The sequence below is a fragment of the Acanthopagrus latus genome, chromosome 6 (assembly GCF_904848185.1).
Source record: "Acanthopagrus latus isolate v.2019 chromosome 6, fAcaLat1.1, whole genome shotgun sequence".
NCBI lineage: Eukaryota > Metazoa > Chordata > Actinopteri > Spariformes > Sparidae > Acanthopagrus > Acanthopagrus latus.
The window spans coordinates 17,105,555-17,128,941 of NC_051044.1; the positions used below are offsets into that span (position 1 = coordinate 17,105,555).

The following is a 23,387-nucleotide window of genomic DNA, read 5'->3' on the forward strand; positions in this document are numbered from 1 at the left end:
GCCTCTGTACGTGTGTCAGATGGATCTTTTATTTACAGGTCGCACGATGAGCACGTTGATCAGAGGTTTGAGCTTGTTACATATTTCAGTGACAGGTTGTGAGCCACAGCGCTGCTGGAGAAACTGTCTACATGCACTTTGATTTACATTTGATCGGACAACCTCCCCAGTGATTTACAACTCTGCTAATATACATTATTTGATACAATATGTGGAAGATAATATGAAATGCCGAAGAAGCTGTAAACCTAAACTCACTTATTATTGCTGAATATTATAAACAGCTGCGGACTGCTGACGTGTTTTCGTCCATGATGATTTCTCCCTCTCTGATGTTCTCCTCATGCCTCCTTAACTGGCGTTCTGCAGTGTTGAAACAAAACAGTCATCGGTGAGATAATAATGAACCTGGAATCAAACGAAGCTGCCCCGCGGTCCCCCACTTACAACCAGGGAAGACTTGACCGCCTGTAACTGGAAGAAGACTCGCCCCCCTTCCTCTGGACACACCATCTTCAGTTCCTCTCTCGACATCCCCAGGAGCATGGAGCCGCTCAGCACGCCCAGGCAGCGTATAGTGCTGCAAGTAAAACAGTAATATTGATCAGTGGGGGGGTTCATTTGAGAAGTATGAGCGTCACTTAAACAAACAGCTTTCTAAGCCTCCGTGGATGGTTTGTATTGCAGAAAAATTCCATCCTAAAAGCAAAAACACTCTCTTTAACCCACACCACCAGTTTCTGATACGGCCTTTCTGTTCTAAGTTCAAGTGTCAAGTCTGTACCGAGATGACAAAATGATCCTGATGACAAAAAATTAAACGTAGCATCATCAGGGGTCACATGTGATGTGTAAAATTGGAGGGGTGGCCCTTTAAAGCACAAAAACAACAAATCCACCACAACACTCTGACTTGATGGTTATGTAGCACAGATTTACACACTTCAGTAAGTATGATACTTGTAAGAAGGCAGTGAGGAGAACAGTAAGACATCATCACATACATATTAAATGTAATAACTGTGGGTTACTTACATTTTGCTAAAGCCCTTGTCTTCGAGCCAGGCTTTCACTTCTGCAGGCTTGGACTTCTTTGTCAGCACAGGAGGACCTTCGGTGAGCTGACAAAACGGAACAACAATTCGCTGTGATTTGACTTAAATGTATGGATGGAATCTACGTCCTGAATACACCCATGACACAACAACGTCTCAGAGCTGCAGGTTAAACAAAATTTCTCTGAAAGTGAGTCTCATTTGATTTTGTAGATGTTCCAGTCATATTTGCACGTTTGCGCTGCAGTGGTGATTTTTCCTCTCCAGTCAAAATATCAGCTGAAAGGTCAAAATCACTGAGAAGCTTGATGGAATAGTTTGAAATAGCATCTCAATTCCTCCAGCGGTTGAGAAAAAATGTGATATGACATCCTTTTTTTTTTTTTGACAGTGAAGTTCCTGCTTTCCTTCACCGTCATCCCCAGGATCAAGTGTAATATTGAATTGAAGTTGACCTTAGTGTTGGTGTCGCCCACCTGGATCGGCTGCTCATCTGGAGGCCCCAGGACGTTATTGGGAACGAAGCCTTCCTCCCCTCTGTTGTTCCTCACTTTCCACCACTGCTTTGATTTGTCCAGCAGCTGTGGGTCGACACAACGAAGAAACCAGGCCGCTGGTTGAAACGGCAGAGAAAGGAATGGAAAAAAAAGCTGCTGGTTGATCTCAATACTCACCTCAACCATTTCTCCTTTCCTGACGGTGAGCTCTCGGTCATTTCTTGAGAGGAAATCGGCAGTGACCCTCATGGGCTTCGGCTGTGACTCGCCTAAGCTGAAAAACACGTCACAGGGGGATCAAAAACCTGTGAGGATCCAAATCTTCACAGTTCACTGAATTATACTTTATGTGCTTGTGCATACCGTGATTTTCTGGGGGTCTGGTGTGGTCTTAGCTGGGCTGAAGTCTACGAAGAAAAAATGCAAGGTCTTGTTACGATTGTTCTTCTTTCTGCTCTGCATACTACCTGTCCGTCTGCTCTGGTGAATGTTTTGAGACGGAGGTTGACCTGGTTGGGTGCAGGTGGCGGACTCTGCCGTCTGCTCACAGCTTCTCTGGGTGCAGGTGGCGGACTCTGCCGTCTGCTCACAGCTTCTCTGGGTGCAGGTGGCGGACTCTGCCGTCTGCTCACAGCTTCTCTGGGTGCAGGTGGTTCGGGTGTTGCAGACACCTCAGGGGGCTGCCAGCCATCAGAGAACTCCAGAGTGTACGTCGGGATGTCCTCATCGTCTTCGGGCCACTGGGTGCTGGTAAATGTTGTCAAAATCACAGCTGAATATTATTCCCAGATACGCAGGCCATTAATATTTCTTTTTAAACATTTCAAGAAATAATCTTATCTTCAGTTCAGTAGAGGAGAGAAACTTGATTTCAGAGGGTGTAAGGTCATGGTTTTTCTGTTCATTAAGGAAAACAGGTCTAAAAATACATTTCATGAGTTTAAAGTGGTGAGTGGTTAGAAGTGCCGACTTCTTTAACACGACATTAACACTGTTATTTCGTCACGTTCAGCTGATGAGATTTTGAATGTTTTAGAAAATTGGCTTACAAATAGCCTCTTTCAGTACATTACGTCAGGTCTAATGAAATGTGTTCTCTGTCGTCTGTCCCACCTGGGGATGTTCCAGGCGTCTCCCAGGGACTGCCACAGCTGGTCCTCTTCTGTCGAGGCCTCCTCGCTCATCAGACGGATGCACAGAGGAGCCAGCAGCGGCGCCACAATGGTGGGCGGCAGATCCTCGGGGCAGTGAGAAACCACCTGGTGAGGAGAAGATAACTCTCTCTGTTAGCATAGAACTCCTGGAACTATCAAACACAGATAACACAGAACAATCATGAACACCACTTTAAAAATATAAAGACTAAGTGACACTAAGAGAACATTTTAACAGTGAATCAATGCATTATTTGTGCTCCAGTTACCAAAAACAATTCAAATTGAAAAAACATTTAGTCACTTACGAATGCTAATGTGGAGAATAAGGAGTGAACTAAATCAGGAGCGCTGGGATTATTAATCTTCCCATTGAGCTCCCCCTGTAAATATGAAAACATAGCAATGAATGATACGTAACACACGTGTACTGTACACGGCAGACTGAACAGGACTAACAGGCCACGATGATAGGATCGTGACTAAAGACGCTCACCAGGAGGTTGAAACCATATTTGACCTTATGGAGACACTCTGCGAACTCTTCTACAGGTGGCATGCCGTCCATCACTAAAAATGGAATTAAAAAAAACAAAACCTGATGAAGCTGTTGAAACCGGTACAGTTTCTATCCTTTCTATCGTTTCTTAGATTACTTTTTCCTTTCTTCTTTTTCTTCTTCTTCTTTTGGTTTTTAGCCGCCACGGCAGCGATTTTGCCCATGAAGATTTCTATGTCATTTAAAATATGGTTCAAGACATCCTGTGAAGAAAGGAGGACAGGAAAATCATTTCCAGGTTCTTCTTCTCTTGTCACAATATGTTAGTGTGTTATCTATAGCTTTGACGTTCCCTGTGTCTGAATGAGGACACTCACTACGTCCCTGTCCAGCTCTGTGTACTGGCGTGGAGGAGGCCGAGGTTCCTCTTCCTCCTCCTCGAGTACGAACATCTCAGAGATGGCATCCTCTTCTTAATAGTATGTACAAAGGAGACCGAGGGTTTGTATTGACTCTGACTCCATCATTGTTAATCAGTGCAGCGGTAATCTCCTGTCACACACTCACCATAGTCAGGAGGCAAATACTGAGGAACTGGGTCAACTGCAGGCCTCTGCTGGTTTGTCATTCCCTGACGTCCAGCTGCATGTCCTGCTTTGCTGCTTCACAAAGTGTGCATTTTGATGAAGAAAGTAAACAGTAATAAAGTTTCAGATTTTGCTCTTATTCAGGGTCTTACCCGATGCTTGGATTTTCTTACCTTAGTGCTTGTGACAGAATTTTTTGAACATAGTCAGCCTGCGATAAGAGCAAAAATATATCGATTCAGTCATTACTTTCACCAGGCAATCATGATAACAGCCACGTGTTTGTTCTCACCCTGACATCCTCACACTGAAACAAGAAGACAGTGGTGGCCGTTTTTCTCCTGGCCTGGACTGACACTGTGAGCAGGGAGTTATACACTCCAGAGTCCAACACGGCCCTTAGCTCCATGACTTCACTGAGAGCCATCGACTCCAGCTCCTCCTGAGAAAACACAGCAGGTTTTTAAGCCATACAACCACAATATGAACTGCTGCACCAATGCAGATGTGTGACATGTTAAAGAAAAAAACAAAATCAAGTGTCTTCAAGCAAAAGTTTGTCTGTGTGGCAACTGAGCTCCATGGCTCAGATCCTAGAATTCTATGAACTCTCTTAGATCGATCAACACAACTCTACCCAAAAGATAAGCCCTCCTTCAATGGTTAGGTTTTAGTCACAGAACAGCTTTGTTAGGTTCAGGGAAAGATAACAATTTTAGCTGAAATATGTACTTAGTAAAGGTTCAGGAAACATCATGGTTTGGGTTCAAACCTGGGAATGGGACTCAACAGGAACTGTCCTTCTCCATTTCTGCACCGAGGCGACACTTGCATTCATGTTTGGATACGAACATTGACCTATGTTCCTGTGGTCTCCAGTTTGCAAGACGTTGTGATCATAAAGTTACTTGACATCCTCCTTTTGTTCCTCCTACAGCAGCTAGTGGGCTTCTTAACTTTAACTTAAACACACTCCATTTGGAGGGATTTGCTGAAACAACTGATTATTTTATTATTTTTGGTGGGGGTCAGTCTTATAGACTGTATAGAGTGGGGTGTCGTCTGCATACAGGTGAAAGCAGCTGACAGGTTGAAAGACCCTAATGGCAGAAATTGCAGAAGAATCAGGCCCCCGGACTAAACCTTGGGGTACACAACAAGAAATATCTACTCTTTCTAAGCGGAAGTATTCTTGACCTGAACAAATCTGGAACCATGCCAGAGAGCAAATTCACATCTCCAATGGTTCTATAAGTAGATCACAATTGACTGTAAAAAATATTGTCTTTAAAGAGCGTGGTCTAAGTTATCGCTGCAAAATCTGATGACTCTGAAGGTTATAAGTCATGTTCTTTGATCTAATCGTAATTGATCTTTCATGCCCTGGGTGTGGTCACTGTCATCCTGGATCTGTCATGTCACGTCTGTCTCATATGACACTCACCTTGGTTTCAATGTCTGTTAGCAGCAGTGCGGGACCGCGCACCTCCATCAGCATGCGCTGACCCCACACTCGACCCATCTGGTCCAGCAGCTTCAGCCGCTCCACGCAGTCAGCGATGCTTTTCAACTCGTTCCCATCCAGATCACAAGTGAATAAGTGCTGCGGCAGAGACAAAATGAAACATCAAACATGGCGTGACTTGGAAAGGGTCATACTTATTGAGGTAATGTGACAAATGATACCTCCACTCTGTACTGAAATTTGTCCATCATGTTGTTTATTGACTCTGCATACGCCTGCCTCTGCACTGTTAAAGAACAAACCAGAACTCCGTATTATTCATCAAACACCCTTAACACCTGATTAGATAGATAGATAGATAGATAGATAGATAGATAGATAGATAGATAGATAGATAGATAGATAGATAGATAGATAGATAGATAGATAGATAGAGCATTTTATGAATCCCCAAAGTTAAGATATTAGGTTATCATAGCAGCGGGTACAACACAATCAAAATACAAGGGCAAATATAGAAACAACAAAGTACTATATACAATATTAAAAAAAAACAATAACATTCTATATACCATACAAGGCTTAAGTAGCTGTAAAAAAAAAATAAATAAATACTGAGCTAGAAGAGAAAAGGTAAGTGGTACAAAACGTGATGTCAAGTTCATCAGCGTTAACTTACAGTAAATTGACTTTGCGCTGGGTTTCGACAGATTCGATGTCTGTGATGACACATCATCCATAGTGAGGTAACCACTATCACAACAAATAAAAAACCTTAACAACATCGATTATATCCAAAGGAATACAGTAATTAACGAAGCAATCAACCAATTCAACCACATAAAACTCTGAGATACATACTTGGACCGAGTTGAACCTGCAAGGCTGTTGCTGTCGATGCCAAAGGGACTGTTATTCCTGAACATTGCGATCTACCACACCTGTAATATCATACGTGATATGAATTACACACACGATAAACGTGTCATGTCAGTGGTATGAGCTGACACCGCAACTTTCGATAATTAAAGCCGTCAGTCATTTGTTTTGGGAAGTTTGTTGTACAATCAGCTGAAAATTCCAAAGTTTTGTGAAGCTGTGATTGGGGATCACAACTTTCATACACTGTGTCAGAAACAAAGTGAGTCTTAGCGAAAACATCACCTTTGTTACAGCAAAGAATGGCTTGTTAAACATTAACTAGTTGTAGTCACCTAGCAGCACAGCACAGTGATAAACCTTACGAAGACTTCTTTATGGTGCTGTTACGATATTTCAAGAGTTTACGTCTTTTAAAAACAGATTTGTTGACAGTTTAATGCTGCAAATGTCTTTGAAACCGGTCTGAATGTAAATGATCTGATTGAATTCAATAAGATAATGTTGACATATTTCACACAATAATAGGTGTGAATGATTAAGAAATCATAAGCAAGTTAGAGACTGGATTGGACTGGGAAGTCTTTATTGTCTCCGAAAGGGCAGTTTGGTTTGCAACAGTAGTTAACGCAACCACTACACATCATAATATAAAATCACAATAATGACATAAAACAAAAGGAGGTCATCATCGAGAGGTCTACTATCTGGTCTAATCCGATCTGTTCCTATAGTTGTGTCACTGTGAGGATTATGAGGAAGACTGTGGTGATGTGGATTTTGTCTTAAATGTAATGCAAACTGGAACCTTCACTTCATTTAATTTACAAAGACACATCCAGTTCAGTGGAGATTGATGATCAAAAGCTCTTACCTTTGATGTCTGATGGTTGTTCTTGCTACTTCCTTCTGTATTTTTTACCGTTTAGTACGAACACGCATATTTTGATCCTGTTCCTCAGTCAACACACCCAAGACCTTCTGCCGGGTGGTAAAAAGGAAGGACAAAGTCCAGTGTCAGTAGCTGGTGGGCTGACTCCGTCGAGGGTGTGCGATCTATTTGTGGCATCCAGTCAGAGCAAAGGTAGCTGATACGGAGGAAATCCTCACCCTGGAAAAACTTAAAGGTTTCCAGGTCTATAAATCAGAGCTCATATGCCCTATCAGCATTTCGTCATTTTTCCAGCCTACAATTCGAGGCTCCAACTCTCCTATTTCTCTTTATCCTCACAGAAAATACAAATTACGCTGAAAATAGGGATAAAAGGGCGCTCATTGAATCACACCACATATTGATTGTGAACAATTATTATACAATTATAATTATTATGAACTTTCTCAATGCCCCCTCCTCATACACTGTTTACAATTGCTCAGTACTGAAGAAGGAACTCAAAGATGGCTGACACAGGAAATTTCCTCAGTGTTTTTAAGTTGTAGCACTTCACATGTCAATATTTCTTCTCTCCACCCTCCAACTCCTCATAAAAACCACACAAGTGTAATATAAAGACACCACATCTTCTGAATCACACTGCCAAACATGAACCCTAACGAATTCCTTAATGAGTGCGCGGGGTAAACAACATGACCACATCAAGCTCAAAGGATAATACAGGGGAGAACTACGTGTGGAGCTGATACAGAAATACAAGGGTCACCTTCTCGTTTATCTATTTAAAGCAACATTATATGGAAATTTTTTGTCAGGTGTAATGTAAAAACTTGTATGTTGAAATAAATGTATGAAACAATGTGATCCCCCCCCCCCACTGAAGTTACATCAACAACAAAAATTTCCTTGTGGTAACCATAAATAACAATAAATTCAGGTTTTGACTTGTAATGGGGCTTGTTATGGATCTGAATACTATTTTCACCAATTATGAAGAATTTTTAAATTATTTAACAGATCAATCAGCAGGTTATCAAAACTTTAGTGATCTATACCAAATATGCTGTTTTCATTGTGTATGTTGGAATACAATAAACCTTTGGTGTCAGAGCAGATGAGGTGCAGATACTATGTTACCAGTTAGTCCAACGATATAGTTGCCCTTTATCATCAGGTGGCTGTAAATCAGATGAATGTAACGAACCAAATAACTTCACTCTTGAGGTTCAGGACCTCTTCTGATGTGGATACTGCACAAAAAAACATATCACACAACACTGAACTCCTCCCAGACCTGTTGCTGTTAAACTAAACCACTGGAGGTCAGCAGTGCTACGTGAGCACATTTACAAAATAGAGATCTGCAGTTAACATCTTACAGCCCTCAGAGGGTGCTGCAGAGCTGATATATTGAACTCTTCTTAACCTGAATCACATTAGTAATCATCAAAGTCATTAATAAAACTCCAGTGTTAGTTTGGCTTTTTTTTATTGGTAAAATAAACATACAATATCAGGATAAATGCACTTTCATTCAACTACTCATAAAACATAATTCAGCACCTCAAAGTGCAGCGGCATCCATATTAAAACAGATCCATACAGCTGAATGATGTTTAGCTGGACACATCAGATGACTTAAAATCAAAGATATGAATACAAAAATATCCTACAATATATAAGTGAAGAAATAAAACAACAGACAACAAAACTGCAGGCCAGGTGATTAAGAAAGTGATACAAAACATGACACACCTAATTACGTGTGGTCGCAGGATAATGGGATGCCAGACAGTGTACAGCAGTGTAAATGAACAGAGGAGGAAACTACCCGTGCTTTAATTCACATTTAACTATATATTAAAACCTATGCTTCAAAACATTACATATGAGCTCAAAAGATAAAAATCATTCTGCCCAGTGAGGAGAGTTTGGTGATCACTGACTCGTTTTGGATACATAAAGACACAGGACAGTTTCTGTAACTCATTAACTATGTTAAATGTTCGCCAGCAGGACTTTGGCCCATGCAGTCACCTCATCTGTCTACGAGCCCTGAGCACATAACGAAGGGAGCTGCAGGTCTGAAGCCCTACTTCTACATACAGAAAAACACATTTACACTCGAAAAAGGCGGAAGAATCCTACAATAAATTGTGCACACTTCTAAATACGATTACACATAAGTACTTCTTTGCTAACAGTAGGTAACTCAGTGATGATATATGTATGTTCACAGTGTGCGCTGCTTCACTGTCCCTGTAGAGCCTGGACGATGTTCAGGCCCGGGCCGGGCGGCAGTGCCCAGCCGTCCTGGCCCTGGTGGGTCTGTAGCAGGCAGTACAGCTGCTTTAGGTGGGTCACTATGTTGTCTTTGATGTCCGGGATTGAAATCTGCAGGCGAACGCTGCCGCTGTCGAAGGATCGCGTGTTGTCTCCGGAAAACATCTCGGTGATCATGCGGGCCACTACTGGAATGACCTGCAGGACAAAGGACCAGTGTGAGTCACACAATCTGAACACAAAGAAAATGTAGTAAAAATAGAATGAAGTCGTGAGGTTCCTCAGTATTAACAATAAAAATGTGAGCTGTGTGAAAAGGTGAAGTTAAATTAAATTAAGCAGTTTTTATTTCCTTTAAATAATTGAAAAATGTTCAAATAGGGCAATTTCAAATTGTACCATCATAGAAAATAGTTGTTTTTTTTAAATTCAGAGAAATATCGCCACGCAGTTTTATGGAGTAAACTATTCTTTCAAATTCTGTAAACAGAGATGCTGTAAACGAAGTGAGGCCCTGTGAAGCCCTGACGCCCTCTGAGCCCTGATTACTGTCATTCAAACTCTTGATATAAAATCCACTTCAGCCACTTCTTACCTGTACCATGATGAGTTTCCTCTCCCGGGGCCTCCCATCAGGCCACTCCTCTCCAAAACACAAGCTGATTTCAAACTGAGGGGGGGATGGTGTCTGACCACGCTGGTAGGCTATCACCCCTGCATCCAACACAAATATATTTATTAGAATTCTTTCTGACATTACATAGAAAAAAAAACCAGATTATTTCAGTAACATCTTGAAAAAAAATTATTTTAAACTGATTATGAGAACTCTGCTTACCACTGAGAAAAGACTCCAGACAAAACAGTTTGACCTTCCTCTGGCGCTCTATAAGATTTGGCGCTGCTGGATTTGGAGCACAGGGGCCCGACCAGTACACCTTACACTGGCAGAGACGGACTGCATAGATGTCGTGGCCGCTGACCTCCAGGATCAAGCCTCTGTCCATCACATCCAGCAGGCGGCTGGTGAAGACCCTCTGCTTGTCGTTGGAGATGTGCTCTGTGGTCGGGAAGCGCAGCTGCTCCAGGTTCACCGGGCCGAACAGCTCCTCCTGGTTCACCATGGGGCCGAGGTCTCCGTAGAACAGCCTGCAGCCCTGAGGGTTACTGACGTTGGCCGTGGGACACATCTCTTTCCCTCTGTACAGGAACGTCACCTCCAGGTCTGTCACTGGGGCGGAGACAAATGAAGGCACATGTTAAAACTATGTTCGACATGACTGGTGACTGGTGGCAACATAATTTAACTGGTTGGTACACTCCTTCATGAACATGAACGTGGTCACTCTAGTTTATTTTGAGTCACCAAATGAACAAAAGGTACTACTTAATCTTTTTGCAGACTCGCCAACACTCCTCTTTTCATGTTGTTGCGTCTCCCATGAAACTCCCGTGATTCAAATGACCCTATAGCTTTATGCTGAACAATTAACATACATGCCACAGTTATCAGTATTTTTGTCACCCAAGTTGCCAAATCGTTGCAACCTGGCAACCCAAAGCCCGATTTGGGGGACATCAGCACAGCTGCTCTCTGCATTTGAGCGTCGTTCAAGAAAACCACAATATCCAGCTGAAAGTGCATAGCCTTTTTAAAAGTGAAACTATACAATTATGAATCACCTTTATAAAGGTTCGTGCCTTAGTATTTAGGTATTAAGTGAAATACTAACACATTGTTGGTTGAAGTCTCGTCATCTGACAATAACAAGTCTACACATTATAACCGATTTCTATCTCAATGCAATATCAAAACTGTCGAATGTAACGGTGCCTTTCATGTTTGGTTATTTGCGGCTAACTGCGTGTCAAACGAGTTCCACTGGAGCGAGCTGTTGAAGCTGCCCTCAAAGCTTCAGGAGGTATCCACACACCTCAAACTGTTGCATTAACAACATCTGAATCTACTGACTGGGAAACAGGAAATTGATGCACTTTGGTGAACGGTCTGAAGGGACACTTACTCGGGAGGGAACTGATCCACGTCTCCGGAGAGGCAAACAGGGCGTCAGGTAGAGGAGGCGGCTGCATTGAGTGATCGGGCAGCGGAGCAGGGGGCATGTCAGCCAGGGTTGTGGTGTGCATCTCCACATCCACAGGCTCCTCTTTGGGCCAGATCTTAACAGGCTCCTCTTTGGGCCAGACCTCGTTTGATGGGGGGCAGCTGGGGGGCTGAATAGAGGAGTCTGAGCCCATGGGAGACCACATGATCATAGGAGAGGGGCTGGTGCCTGAAGGAGGAAAGAAAGAAGAATTAGTCGTTAACAGCAATCAAACTGAATCTCTTTGCTTTCTCATACACTGCGAGGATGTTAATAAAAACACATGTAATATATGAGGAGACGCCTCTCACCATTGGAGGGGTATGGAGGGAGAGACTCTGGTGTATCTGGGACATCTTCCTCAATACCTTCTTCATCATGCGGAGTCCAAGAGCCAGCATCTGAAGAAGCTGTGGGGAGAGTGACGGCATTATGAAACCGTAAATACAAGGAAAACTTAAGTGATTTTGAAAAAGTCACATTCAACCCGGGATTCTTCACCTTGGTTACTGAGCGGCTGCGGGATGTCGCAGACGTCATATATCTTCAAAGGATTCATGGGGACCTCTTTGGTGCCGTCGTACACCAGGTTGAATTCTCGGCTTTTGTTCAGGGCACATCGGAGCTGAGCTTTCCACTTTGCAGGATCAGGTTCATCAACTCCCTCTTGGAACTTCCCCGTCTCCACAGCCCACGCCTGGAGGGACGTTTTAAAACAACGGATGTATCAGTATTGCAAGCCTGTGATGACATATTCATATTCTTTACTGTTTCAACAGTGGGTGGTTGATGCATTTGAGCTCCCAAAGATAGCAGACTTTAACGGATTAGAGCTGCAAAAAATTGTGGATTAATCAATGAATTTTCTCAGAGAAACATTAAACATATACTGGTTCCAGCTTCTTAAAAATGCAAGTGATCTTTCATTTATAACAGTGTGTGAAGAGTCTTTGGGTTTTGGACTGTTTGTTGTACAAACAAAAAAAATCAAGTTGTCATTTTAGGCTCTCAATTTGTGTTAAGCATTTTTCACTTTTCACTTTTCGGGAAGGCATTTTGTAGACAAAAAAAAAAAAACAATTGTGAGAACTGGTGGACAGTGCAAATAATCTTTAGCTGTTGCCCTACGTGATGACATGTGGTTACGAACCATAACATGTACAGTTACAACTATACCAGTAGAAACAGACAATTTAACAAAAGGGACCCCCTAAATATTTTCTCACTTCCTTACCATCTTTTCTTTCTTGTGGAATCTAATGTACAGTGTGACCCATGTTCAGTATCAAGATATTTTAGTTCTTTTCTAACCCTACACCAATCTTTCGTGTCCTTTCAGTATTACTTTATTTCATTTCCCATTTCCCATCATTTCACATTTGGCAAAGAGACAATTGAATATACTCATAAGGAACGTGCACCATCCGGGATTAAACATCAGCATATTATCTCTTAAAAATAGGCGCCAATGTCCCGACATCTCCATGTGGCCTTGACCGTTTACATGGAAATAAATTCTGTTTTTTTTGGTATCATCATCACTGTTGTGGGCCCACAGTGATTCTTACATTGTCCGACAGTAAAAATGTGCAGCCTACACGCACAGAATTGTGTATCTGTACTCTCAAATTGTGATTCCCTGAACAATCCTCAGCTAATATCATTGTGTTTTATGCTCAACCTCAAGGGCTGGTTGCTGTGTGCTGTGAAAATATGAATAAATGCTCGTTTAAACCTATCAATAATATCGACAGGCTAATTTAGACTTTTTAGGCTGTGTTACCCTCATTAAAAAACACAAATATGTTTTGCGGCTCCAGACAGAATTGAGGGTTGCTGACCTCTGATCTCCCCTGAGGCTACAAGCTTGAGATGGCTTATTATGTAACTGGGTTGGCAAAGCCACATAAGAAAAGCAGAGGTTTTTCAGTTGATCCTGCGAGATTCTGCTCATTCAAAGTGAGTACAAATAAGTGTCCAACCCTGCTTGAGTGTTTCATTGAAAAACAAACAAGTCCCACGTAGTTTCGTCTCATGGGGTTTTGTTCTGTTAAAAGTTGGGAGCTTTACCTTAAATATGGTGTCCTCGTCCTCGTGCTGGGGTGTGTGACGTGTGGCGTGTTTCCATGGAATCCTGAAGCGCATTTGCTCCCGGTCCAGCCACACCAGACCCGGGTATCGCCCGCTGTCCACCTGAGCGACCAGCCAGGGCTTCAGGCGGACACGCCGAGGGGTTACCGACATCCTGCCTGAGGAGAAGCACACAGACCGGTCAGCCCACAGCGGATTTTCGCCCTCATTCACCTCCACAACTGTGGCAAGGCTTTCATAAACTCAGTGACAAACAATGCTGCAGGCCAAATCCTGCACACCCGGATACTGTCCAAACATTTGAGGCTGCTCGTCCACACCTTGACAGAAGGAGCTCGTGTCTTTCTCAAACTAAAGAGCGGCTAACGTTGCAGGTTAGACTTCATGTGACGGCCTCGTTTTACTTCAAACGTGAGGATTGCGGTGGAGTTTATCCAGACCGCAAATGAACAAAGCGAGCAAACACGAAACTATGGGACGACACACATACCTGTGGGGAACCAGGAAGTTGGAGGGCTCTCTCCTCGACGTCCCGCTGACCGACAGCTGAGGTTAGACCTTGTGTTTCCTGTCAGACAAACCCTGCAGGGTCCAAACACAGCCCACCGACGACCCCTCCGACAGAGCAGGCCGAGGATAACAAATAGAGAAAAGTGTGTCTCGGACAGCTCTGGAGAGCTGATGTTGTTCGCTCTGTTTGGCCCTTCCCCTTCTCCCTCACCGAAACTCAGGTACGGCCGTGACGTCACGGCGCCGACACACCTTTTCTGAGCAGCTGGGGACAGTTCTTCAGGAAGCACGTGGGCAGGGAGCCTTACTATTTTTATTTACCGGACAGTCTCAAGGAGAGTTAGATGTTATCATCCAGTCAGACAGAGAAATAATCATAATGTCCTTATAAGTATATTTAAATACGTTTGTCACAGTCTGAAACAGTCATCTTTGAATTTGTTCACACAGTTATGGCCATATTTTACATTATAGGCTGATAAATATCGGGACTATGAAAACAATATGCGATCAAACTTATAAGTATGAGATAAAACAGTCTTTATTATGAGATAAAAAGTCTCTATTAGGGGATAAAAGTCATAAATATGAGATTAAAAGTCTTAACATTAAATACAAAGTCATTATTATGAGATGAAAAGTTATAGGTATGAGATAAAAAGTCTTCATCATGAGATAAACAGTTATAAGTATGAGAGAAAAGACATAATAAAGATAAATGTTGAGTTTCTATCTAATGATTTTTCAATCAAGCTTAGTTTTCATGTGTTTTTTTTTGTATTGTATTAGAATTGCTGAATCCTCCATTAAGAGGACGGCTTCTGTTTTGCCCGTTTGAGGGTTTGACAACCCCTTTGATTTTTATCCAGTGATGTCTTTAACATGTATTTATTATAGATTTAGCATGAGGAGCTAAGATACATATCCTACTGCAGGCGCTAGCCATCTCAACTGGCCTGTGTTTACACTGAGTATCCCTTCACTGGCCCATGTCCAGAACTCAGATTACACACAATATTTATGACTGACATGTTTTGACTCAGTGGGAAGGATAGAGGGATTTTCCATCCTGAGGAACAATAGTGGCACAAGACAAGAAGACGGGTGGTGATGATGATGATCCCGTCGCTAATAACAAACCACTCCCTGAAACTACTCCTGGCTTTGAGAGCGTGTGTCTGCTGTCAGCTGCCACCTTTCCCTTTGATTTCCTTGGTTTCGACATAATATACACAATGACCTGTTGCCATTTGAGTGTGATGCTAATGCTGCGTTTTAGCATGGGATGGGGATGAATGGTTAGCTGTAGTAGGAGGGTGTGTTGGATTGTTTTGGGTCCAGATTATTTCACTTATGTGACAGCTGTCTTTAACATCACAAAGGATTTCCTGGTCCCAACCTGAGGGTCAGGGTGCTCGGAGGGGCAGTTCCATTAAATCTAACCTAATAGGGGATGTATTAAATATTATTTTGCTCTTATATTATTTTGCTCTAATTTTGTCATCTTCTTGTAGAATGTTTTTGAAAAATAAAGTACCGGTACCCCATGGTCTTGTTGCATAAACAGTATTGAGGTATTTGACCAAAAAATATCACCCATTCCAAGCATTTATAAAGGGTTAGGGTTAGAATTTCATAATGTTGGAATATAAATAGTGTATTGCGATATAGTCTAAAAATATCACAATATTATTTTGATGTGTAAAATTTGGCCAATATGTACAATTCTCCTTGACTGTCCATGTTAAAGCCATAACTTGTGTTAAAGCATCCCAACAGCATCACAAACTAATCTAGTGTGAAAGCTTTAATTTAGGAAAAAAAAAAGAAGAACACAATATTTAAAAACTTCATCCTTTTTTGATTGGGGACAAGAGGCTGATCAAGGAAGAAAGACAAATGGCTTTGATCGCAGTTTTTATTCAAAAACAAATATTACAGGGTCTGTTCAGTAACTCAGTTTTAACTCAGCATCTAATTCAAGTATAAAAGAGCATTAATGTAAAGGCTTTCAAAAAAGCAACCTACATTTTTATAGCACAGGGGCTCAGTAATATCAGATGAAGTGGAATCTCTCTATTTACTGCACACAATGAACAACAATACAGTTAAGAAAGTTCAGTGGTCTCCGATATCTGTAAGTTAATTTTTACCGTAAATTCAGTATGTATTCAATGTCAAACAGCAACAACTATAATTCATGGCAATAATGGTACTTAATGCACATTGGATGGTGGAGTAGTGGATCAAGTCCAACAGATGATGCACCTGAAAACCTTGGACAATATGAATTATTGATTTGTCTTTACAACGCTGAATGTGTTTTGGTTATTTCAGAATATGAAGACATTTTGATCATATAGTAACATAATGATGCCTTTTGTTTCATTGTGAATTATCGTCACATTAGCAGAAAGCTTTTAAATATTACTTTTAGGTGTTAAAACAATTATAAGCCACAGTATGAGGTGTCATGTTTTGAATTCTGAAGTTTGTATCCTTTCAATGAAAACAGCTTCATTACAGATGAACTCAGTTTTTCAGCTGTGGCACTCAAAAGTTATACATTTCAGGAAATATTAGACGGTGGCCCTTAGCTCTCCCTGAATTTTCTGGACAATGTGCGAGAGGTCCAAACTCTCTGTTAGTGTCTTCAGCAGCATTTCGTCCTTCTGGACGCCCTCCATGAACTCTTCGTAGGACAGCTCACCTGAAAAACAAAACACATGCACAGTGAACTCAAATCCTTCACTGTTGGCGGGGACAGAAATTCATATTAAGTGAAAAATTAACTGTGGTTTCTGATGTCGGCCTGTGGATTTCACCCTCGGCTCTTACCGTCTCCATTGATGTCGATCTTGTCAAACACCATGTTGGCAAAGTCCTCTGCTGACATCTCACAGGGCAATGCATTGATCGCACGGATGGACTAAACACAAAGATGGAAGATCATGTTGAAAACCAGTGCTGGATTGTGGCTAAATATATTTATTTAAGTACCTGTACAATTTCTGAAGTACTTGTACATTACCTGAGTATTTAAATTTTTATGCTACTTTATGCTTTCATGTGGTAGACAGGTAATGTACATAACAAGCTTTAATGAGGTGCTGATCACTGACAAGAGCCCAGAATGTGAAAAAAATGTTGCATACTCTGTGCACACCTTCTACAAAACTTTTTTTTTATGGCTTAAGTCATTTACAACTTAAAGGAATACGTTTTTACGTTGCAAAACCCCTAATTAGTTCACAAAAAACAAGATTAGGGCAAGTCCACAAAGATGATAGTACTCAAGCGTGTAGCAGATGCTTTTCATAATGTCAACATGCATCCGCTTTATTGTGTGACACTTTTAAGATATCAGCCCTCAGGTATGGAAGCACTGGATGATAGTAATGATAGTATATTAGATAATTACAGAAACAAAAGCTAAAACATCTAAACACTGACGCGTCACCATTAGGAATCTAATGATATAATATGTAAAAATATATCATTCACGGGGCCAATTTTCAGCAGAATGATTGTCTTTACTTTAGATACAATTAGCCGATAAAACTTCTGTACTTATACATTTGTAGCATTTTGAATGCCGGACTTGTAATGTAGCCTTTCTAAGGTGTTGTACTGCTACTTGTACTTTTTTACTTCCTCCACCATTATAAACTGACACTGATGAACTGATGCACATATTTCTTCCACCAGTAGATGTCAGCTAAGCATCAGCTATTTGCCCTCTGAACGTCAAACAGCCTAGTTTGCCCCACATCCCTTTTAGCCTCAGGGGAAGGATCTGAGTGGTCTTAAGAAGGTGTTCGAGGACAGTGAGGTGGGATTTCCACAGGTCTTTAACTAAGCCATGAAAGTTCATGAGCACCTTAATTATCTGAAGCAGCTCTTCGCGGTCGATGCAGCCACTGCCATCTACGTCATAGAGTTTGAAGTACCAGCGGAGCTTCTGCTGCACTCCACCTTTCAGCACCAGGCTCAGAGCAGCCACATACTCCATGAAGTCAATGTAACCATCCTGCAAAAAAAAAAAAAAAAAAAACGAAAACAAAAGAAACATTAAAAAAAATGTACATATTAAAAAATGAGGGGAAAAAAAAATTGTTGAATTAAGACATTTTCCCCTCCCATTTACAAAACTACACCTCCAAAAAAGATCCAACATTGCAGTCCTAACTTCTGAATAAACACGTCTTTGCAGAAAATGATTCGATCCCAGTGAGGGAGCACACACCTGCTCCCAGTTCACATGTACGTAAAAAGAGGTCGAGCTCAGCTGCGTTAGAAATATCAGAGGGATAAGCCTCCCTCTTTAACAGACTGAACAGATTTCTATCAGCACAGATAATGAGGGCAATTTTCCTCTGTTGAAAACACGAGCAGACACTGAAACAAAACACAAGTAATGTTTTCATAAAACTTTGATGAACATTTCTTCGCTCATACTGCTAATCAAAAGGAAATATAATAAATAATAGATAAACATAAATCTTTTTTTTTGTCCATTTGTGGGCTCAGTGTTGAAGACGATGATCATCATTGTAATTCTTGTTTTTAGTGATAGTAATAAATTCGTAGTATTATTGGCATATTATATATATATTTGGATTATTCATATTTAGCAGCATTATCATAAGACATCTACCTGCAAATAGATACATTTGAATGCCATCTAAACCTAAGATGATCCAGTTTTTAAACATTTCACTGTTCAGCAAATATAAAAAGCAACTAATGATGAGAATGCTTCGAGATTCACATTCACTAATACAGAAATATGATGATAAATATTTTGCCCCGCCAGAAGATTACAAATCATCTTACATCATTCATATCAAACGTTGTAAACATTGTCCTAACGTAGGCGTTCGATGTATCCGTCAGATTCCTCAGGCCAAAAAACTGCTTGAACTCGTAGTAGGTGAGAAGTCCAGACGGGCACTCAGTCATGAACTTTCTGTACCACTGATGACTCTCACAAGCTTGTAGTTCCTCCACACTCGTCCCAGTGTTATTTCCCATGTCTGTTTTTCAGAATAAAGATGTCAAAAATCCAGTCAAAACCATATCCAGAACATAAGCGTCCACCAAGCATCCAGGCTGTCCAGGTAGACAGAAAATCAATGTTTTCAAGCAGCAGGGCTCAGTGTCTGTGCATATGTGTGTTAGCCAATGATCCCTAGGTGCATCTGTGGTAAAGGGCTCAGAAGTTGTAATCCACTTTGCTTCTCAAAGGCTAATTGAAGAGAGCTAATAGCAGAAATAAATAATGACACAAGCTGACGGAAAATTTATATTTAAAATCTCTGACTTGGCTAATATGATATCAATCAATATGAAAATATCAATTCATATCAAATTTCTCAAAATTCTATGGTAGCATTATGTGCCTAATAAACTCTGCAATACAAATGGTTGACCAAAAAACATTTCCATATTCAGCTTTTTGTTAAATTATTTTTCCCTAATGAGAGAATTTCTATTGTAGGCCTTCCTCAAGGAATCCCATAACATATCTTGTGAATTAATCACATCTCTCAGGTCTTATTCTGGTTGCTTATTCTAGTGACTTTTCTGTCGTCGTGAATATTTTTTATTATTGACCCGTTGTTGCTGTTGTCTTACTCTCCATTTTGATCTCTGCCTGTTTTGTATATATGGGTGCATAGTGGGATTGTAAAATATAAGGACTGCATGTACTTGATGATGACATGTTGCTGTGAATATGAATGTCATGTAATTTTAAGTATGTATGTATGTGAGATTATGTCCTTACAACAAAATACATACTGAGGCTGATGAAAATGGCTTCGGTTGTACATGTATTTTGATCCTGAACCAACACTGCCAAAACTCATGATTGTATTTTTGTCTGCTATCTTGTCAAATAGAAAGTACCATTGAAATGAGATAAGGGAACTCACTTTTCACTTGTTCCATTATTTTTGAAGTGGCATTTTGCAGAGAAATTACTATGGATGGTTGTGGCAGATTAAACATCAGATGATCACAGATCGTCCTCTGGAGACCAAGAATCTACAAACAACATTTTCCTGCAAGTCCTCCAATGTTTGTGGAGATCTTTCAATTAAAGAACTAAAAACTCAACCTCATAGTTGTGCTTCAGAAAAAAGGGGGTTCACCAAAGTGAGTAGGATTCAGCCTCTTGAGACCAGGAACCTATGTATAAAATTTCATGGCAACCCCTTCAACCTTTATTGAGATATTCCTGACAGAGCCACACTGCTTGCATGGCAAAGAAAAAGAAAACCCTCTATGAAATGTAAATATATAACATAAAGTGACTGCTTTACTGTCAGCTGTTATCTGGTCTTCTCCATCACTGGGTTCTGGTCTTTAATGTCTTGCAGGGCTAATGGAGGCCACAGATGGGTTAAATGTGACCCAGAGGGCCTTAGCATGTAGAAGTTGGGGTTGTCCCTCAGTCAACACAGTTAATGTGTTACTCCTCAGTTACTACATGAACTCAACCTCGCAGCTAGGAGGTCACTGACACATCGGGGAACAGAAAAGGGAACTGTACCTCCATTGGAGCTACACATAGAGCGATACGTGCAAGAGGAGCTAACCATTACATGCAGAATTGAATATTTTCTGTATGAAAATGTAACATGAGTCTGAAAACATTTGGCCATATTCATAAAGCTCTTCTCACTGTCTCACTTAAAGCTCCTCCATCTGCTGTGACTGCTGGTCTGTTGGACTGGACAGAGATAATACCAACACCTCCTTATGCTCCATTATCAGGTACTCATTAAAACAAGCAACACAGAGGGACACACGAAGAGCAAGCACTGGAGCTGCTTTCTAAAGAGAAGTGCTCCTTCATGAAAACGAACGCTGCTCTTCAAATGACAGATCTATTATGAAACACACCGTAACTGCTTATGTTGTCTCAGCGACTACATTCTTCCACCCAATGAATCTGGCTCTGCCTTCATCTCTGGTCTCATTTACAATTAAAATGGATTCATGACGATGGAATGCAAAACATTTATGGTCTTTTGTTCTGCATTTCCTTTTATTGTCTGTGTGTGTATGTGGGTACTGTGAGTCTAATGTCCAAGTCAGAGTCCGGATGATTTGTGGCTAAATGGAATTAAAATTATGTGAATGAGAGGTGAGGATAGCGGATAACGTGCCTCTTCACACAGTAACAAATGATTAATTGCCACATTCATGATTAGTTCGAATAATTGTTGAACGTGCCAACAGAGGCCATGCTACAACTCACATTTTATGATGTAAAGAAATATGTTCAGAACAGGGAAGCAGATAATGTGTTAAAGGCTGTTGCCAGCACATTCTTCACATTTCAGCCAGCATCAGTAGACGTGAGGACCGAGGAACCGGACAGACCAGTCCGGTTTGTCTCCAGGACAACTGAGGTTTAGGTGTGACAGTATGACAAAGACTGTGAGTGTAACCAAGGGGGACAAAAAAAAAAGATTGATTGGCTAGTCTGAATATCTCAAAAATCAACCATGTAAAGCATGAACTGCTCCTAACTTAAATTGCAAATTACATAAGGTAACATAAGATTACATAAGACAGAAAAAAGAAAGTATACAAATAAAGTTCATTAAAGATTGAATACAAACAAGAAACTGAATGGTTTGGATTTAAAGCAACAATTTGTGACTTTTTTAACAAAGAAAAAAGCTTAAAATAAGAGTCTTGTAAAGTGGAGCATGGTGCTCTGTCTGTCCCACTCTGCAATGTTAAATGTTCCCAAAGCATCAAAAGTAAACATGCTGTTATATTTTCAGATGATTATTTCTATCACCTTTAAAAGTCAGTACTAACAAACAGGTTTAGATATCAATATATTATGAACAAAGTAACCACAGTTAACCTCAGCAGCTCCTCAAATAAAGGTCGCTGTTTAGCTCAGATGGACATTAAGTGAATGTTGTCCCTGTCCCGGGTCAGAGAGCTCTGAGCTTTAGAGGCTTCTTGATCCTCTTAAGCCGAGGCTCCTCAACATCATATTTACAGTGATCCTGCTTAAAGTACAAAGGTCACATGCTTCACCATCCTTTAGTAAATAACACCATGATGTTCAGGTAATATCTGAGCGTTGACACAGATTTGTTTGGAGGATTAAAAAACATAGTCATGTTCACAACTCAACCATAGTTAATAAATACTTGAGTAAATACCCAGAGGGATAAATATGACATGTGCTGATTCATTCTGATAAATGCTAAAAGAGGAGAACGTATCTGGACTTGAGCTTATTAAAGAATTCATTTTAGATTGTTTAAAGTGCTGCATGGTTCGGCTCCATCACTGGTTTTTGATATTTTTCTGACCAAATGTTGTCAGAGGTTCTACAGGTCAGGCTCAGGACAAAGTGCGATCATGCGCTCACCGTACAAACCCTCTGATCACTATCAGATTAGTCTGTGCCACAATGCAGAAAGCTTTAAAATCTGCCTGTGTGAGCGGATGTTTCTTTTTTATTTTGGAACAAATACTCCAAAAAATGTATATTGTTCTTTATTTTTTGGTTTTATTTTTCATTTTTGTCCATTACCCGAATCTCTTGGTGGATATATATATAGATATATATATATATATATATATATATATATATATATATATATATATATATATATATGTGCATATGTATATGTATATGTATGTATGTATGTATGTATGTATGTATGTATATATATATATATATATATATATATATATATATATATATATATATATATATATATGTGTGTGTGTGTGTGTGTGTGTGTGTGTGTGTGTGTGTATGTGAACTACAAGTAAAGTACTGGAGGATAAGATGGAAACAAGATAATCCTAAAATAATCCTAAGAGTAAAATTTCGTCATTCTAACTACCCAAGGATTATCAAGAAACTGTACTTGTGACATGTAAAATGCATTTAATGTTGCAACTGGCAGTCAGAGAACTAATTTTAATTTAATTTAAACTGTCTGTTGGTTTAATTCACTGTAGAAGTATGCATTGTACTTAATTGTTCATTTTCGGTATTTACAATAACTACCCAGGTCCCTAAACCTAAATGTAGGGGAGTAAAATCTACAATAGTTTTCTCTGAAATGTAGAAATAGAGACTACCAGGCATGTCACACAAATCATCTGGTGCACCTGTCAAGCAAGTTGCCTGCAGTATCTGAACTTTGAAGGTGCAAAATGTAAGAACATAAAAACAAATAATTCAGGCTTAAAAGATAAAAGCCTACTTGTTTTTGTCATTTCGCTCAATAAAAACTCTCACTTTCGAAGGGACGTGTCGTTTTTGAGAGGAAATTTAGATGCAGAATTTTTAATAGAAATTTTAACAGAAAAGGTGGCA

The 23,387-nt window shown here is 40.5% G+C and overlaps 3 protein-coding genes across 7 annotated transcripts; all 3 read right to left on the reverse strand.

Moving 5' to 3' along the window:
* Window positions 1-7: 7 nt before the first annotated feature.
* eps8l3a (EPS8-like 3a) lies at window positions 8-7,151 on the reverse strand. Of its 4 annotated transcripts, none has more exons than XM_037100410.1 (20): window positions 7,011-7,151; window positions 6,119-6,198; window positions 5,937-6,010; window positions 5,479-5,543; window positions 5,237-5,395; window positions 4,085-4,234; window positions 3,966-4,003; window positions 3,773-3,864; window positions 3,583-3,674; window positions 3,363-3,468; window positions 3,203-3,276; window positions 3,015-3,089; window positions 2,666-2,811; window positions 2,062-2,299; window positions 1,916-1,959; window positions 1,730-1,826; window positions 1,532-1,636; window positions 1,036-1,121; window positions 448-580; window positions 8-363 (listed from the first exon to the last, which is right to left on the reverse strand). In XM_037100410.1, exons 2-20 carry the CDS (start codon window positions 6,181-6,183, stop codon window positions 352-354), a joined length of 1,851 nt encoding a protein of 616 aa, XP_036956305.1. In that variant the 5' UTR covers window positions 6,184-6,198; window positions 7,011-7,151; the 3' UTR covers window positions 8-351. The 4 variants fall into 4 exon arrangements, with proteins under 4 accessions (XP_036956305.1, XP_036956303.1, XP_036956304.1 ...); XM_037100408.1 differs by having other exon boundaries at window positions 3,583-3,677; XM_037100409.1 differs by having other exon boundaries at window positions 3,773-3,867.
* Window positions 7,152-8,503: 1,352 nt separating this feature from the next.
* irf6 (interferon regulatory factor 6) lies at window positions 8,504-14,134 on the reverse strand. Of its 2 annotated transcripts, none has more exons than XM_037101893.1 (8): window positions 13,998-14,134; window positions 13,487-13,665; window positions 11,918-12,113; window positions 11,728-11,826; window positions 11,339-11,605; window positions 10,153-10,545; window positions 9,910-10,028; window positions 8,504-9,512 (listed from the first exon to the last, which is right to left on the reverse strand). In XM_037101893.1, exons 2-8 carry the CDS (start codon window positions 13,658-13,660, stop codon window positions 9,282-9,284), a joined length of 1,479 nt encoding a protein of 492 aa, XP_036957788.1. In that variant the 5' UTR covers window positions 13,661-13,665; window positions 13,998-14,134; the 3' UTR covers window positions 8,504-9,281. The 2 variants fall into 2 exon arrangements, with proteins under 2 accessions (XP_036957788.1, XP_036957789.1); XM_037101894.1 differs by lacking the exon at window positions 13,998-14,134 and adding an exon at window positions 13,828-13,980.
* Window positions 14,135-15,847: 1,713 nt separating this feature from the next.
* On the reverse strand, window positions 15,848-19,051 carry LOC119021539 (guanylyl cyclase-activating protein 1-like). The gene is made up of 4 exons (XM_037101895.1): window positions 18,854-19,051; window positions 17,898-18,047; window positions 16,856-16,946; window positions 15,848-16,727 (listed from the first exon to the last, which is right to left on the reverse strand). Exons 1-4 carry the CDS (start codon window positions 19,049-19,051, stop codon window positions 16,597-16,599), a joined length of 570 nt encoding a protein of 189 aa, XP_036957790.1. The 3' UTR covers window positions 15,848-16,596.
* Window positions 19,052-23,387: the final 4,336 nt, after the last annotated feature.

Coding starts and splice junctions, on each gene's coding strand:
- eps8l3a (XM_037100407.1), bottom strand. CDS start 6,183: ATGTTCAGGAATAACAGTCCCTTTGGCATCGACAGCAACAGCCTTGCA. Junction 3,678..3,772: donor GTATTTGCCTCCTGACTATG/GTGAGTGTGTGA, acceptor CATACTATTAAG/AAGAGGATGCCATCTCTGAG. Junction 3,469..3,582: donor CAGAGCTGGACAGGGACGTA/GTGAGTGTCCTC, acceptor CTTTCTTCACAG/GATGTCTTGAACCATATTTT.
- irf6 (XM_037101893.1), bottom strand. CDS start 13,660: ATGTCGGTAACCCCTCGGCGTGTCCGCCTGAAGCCCTGGCTGGTCGCT. Junction 11,606..11,727: donor CCCTCCATACCCCTCCAATG/GTGAGAGGCGTC, acceptor TTCCTCCTTCAG/GCACCAGCCCCTCTCCTATG. Junction 9,513..9,909: donor GGAAACTCATCATGGTACAG/GTAAGAAGTGGC, acceptor TTTGTCCTGCAG/GTCATTCCAGTAGTGGCCCG.
- LOC119021539 (XM_037101895.1), bottom strand. CDS start 19,051: ATGGGAAATAACACTGGGACGAGTGTGGAGGAACTACAAGCTTGTGAG. Junction 18,048..18,853: donor CAACGTTTGATATGAATGAT/GTAAGATGATTT, acceptor TTTTTTTTGCAG/GATGGTTACATTGACTTCAT. Junction 16,728..16,855: donor GATCGACATCAATGGAGACG/GTAAGAGCCGAG, acceptor TTTGTTTTTCAG/GTGAGCTGTCCTACGAAGAG.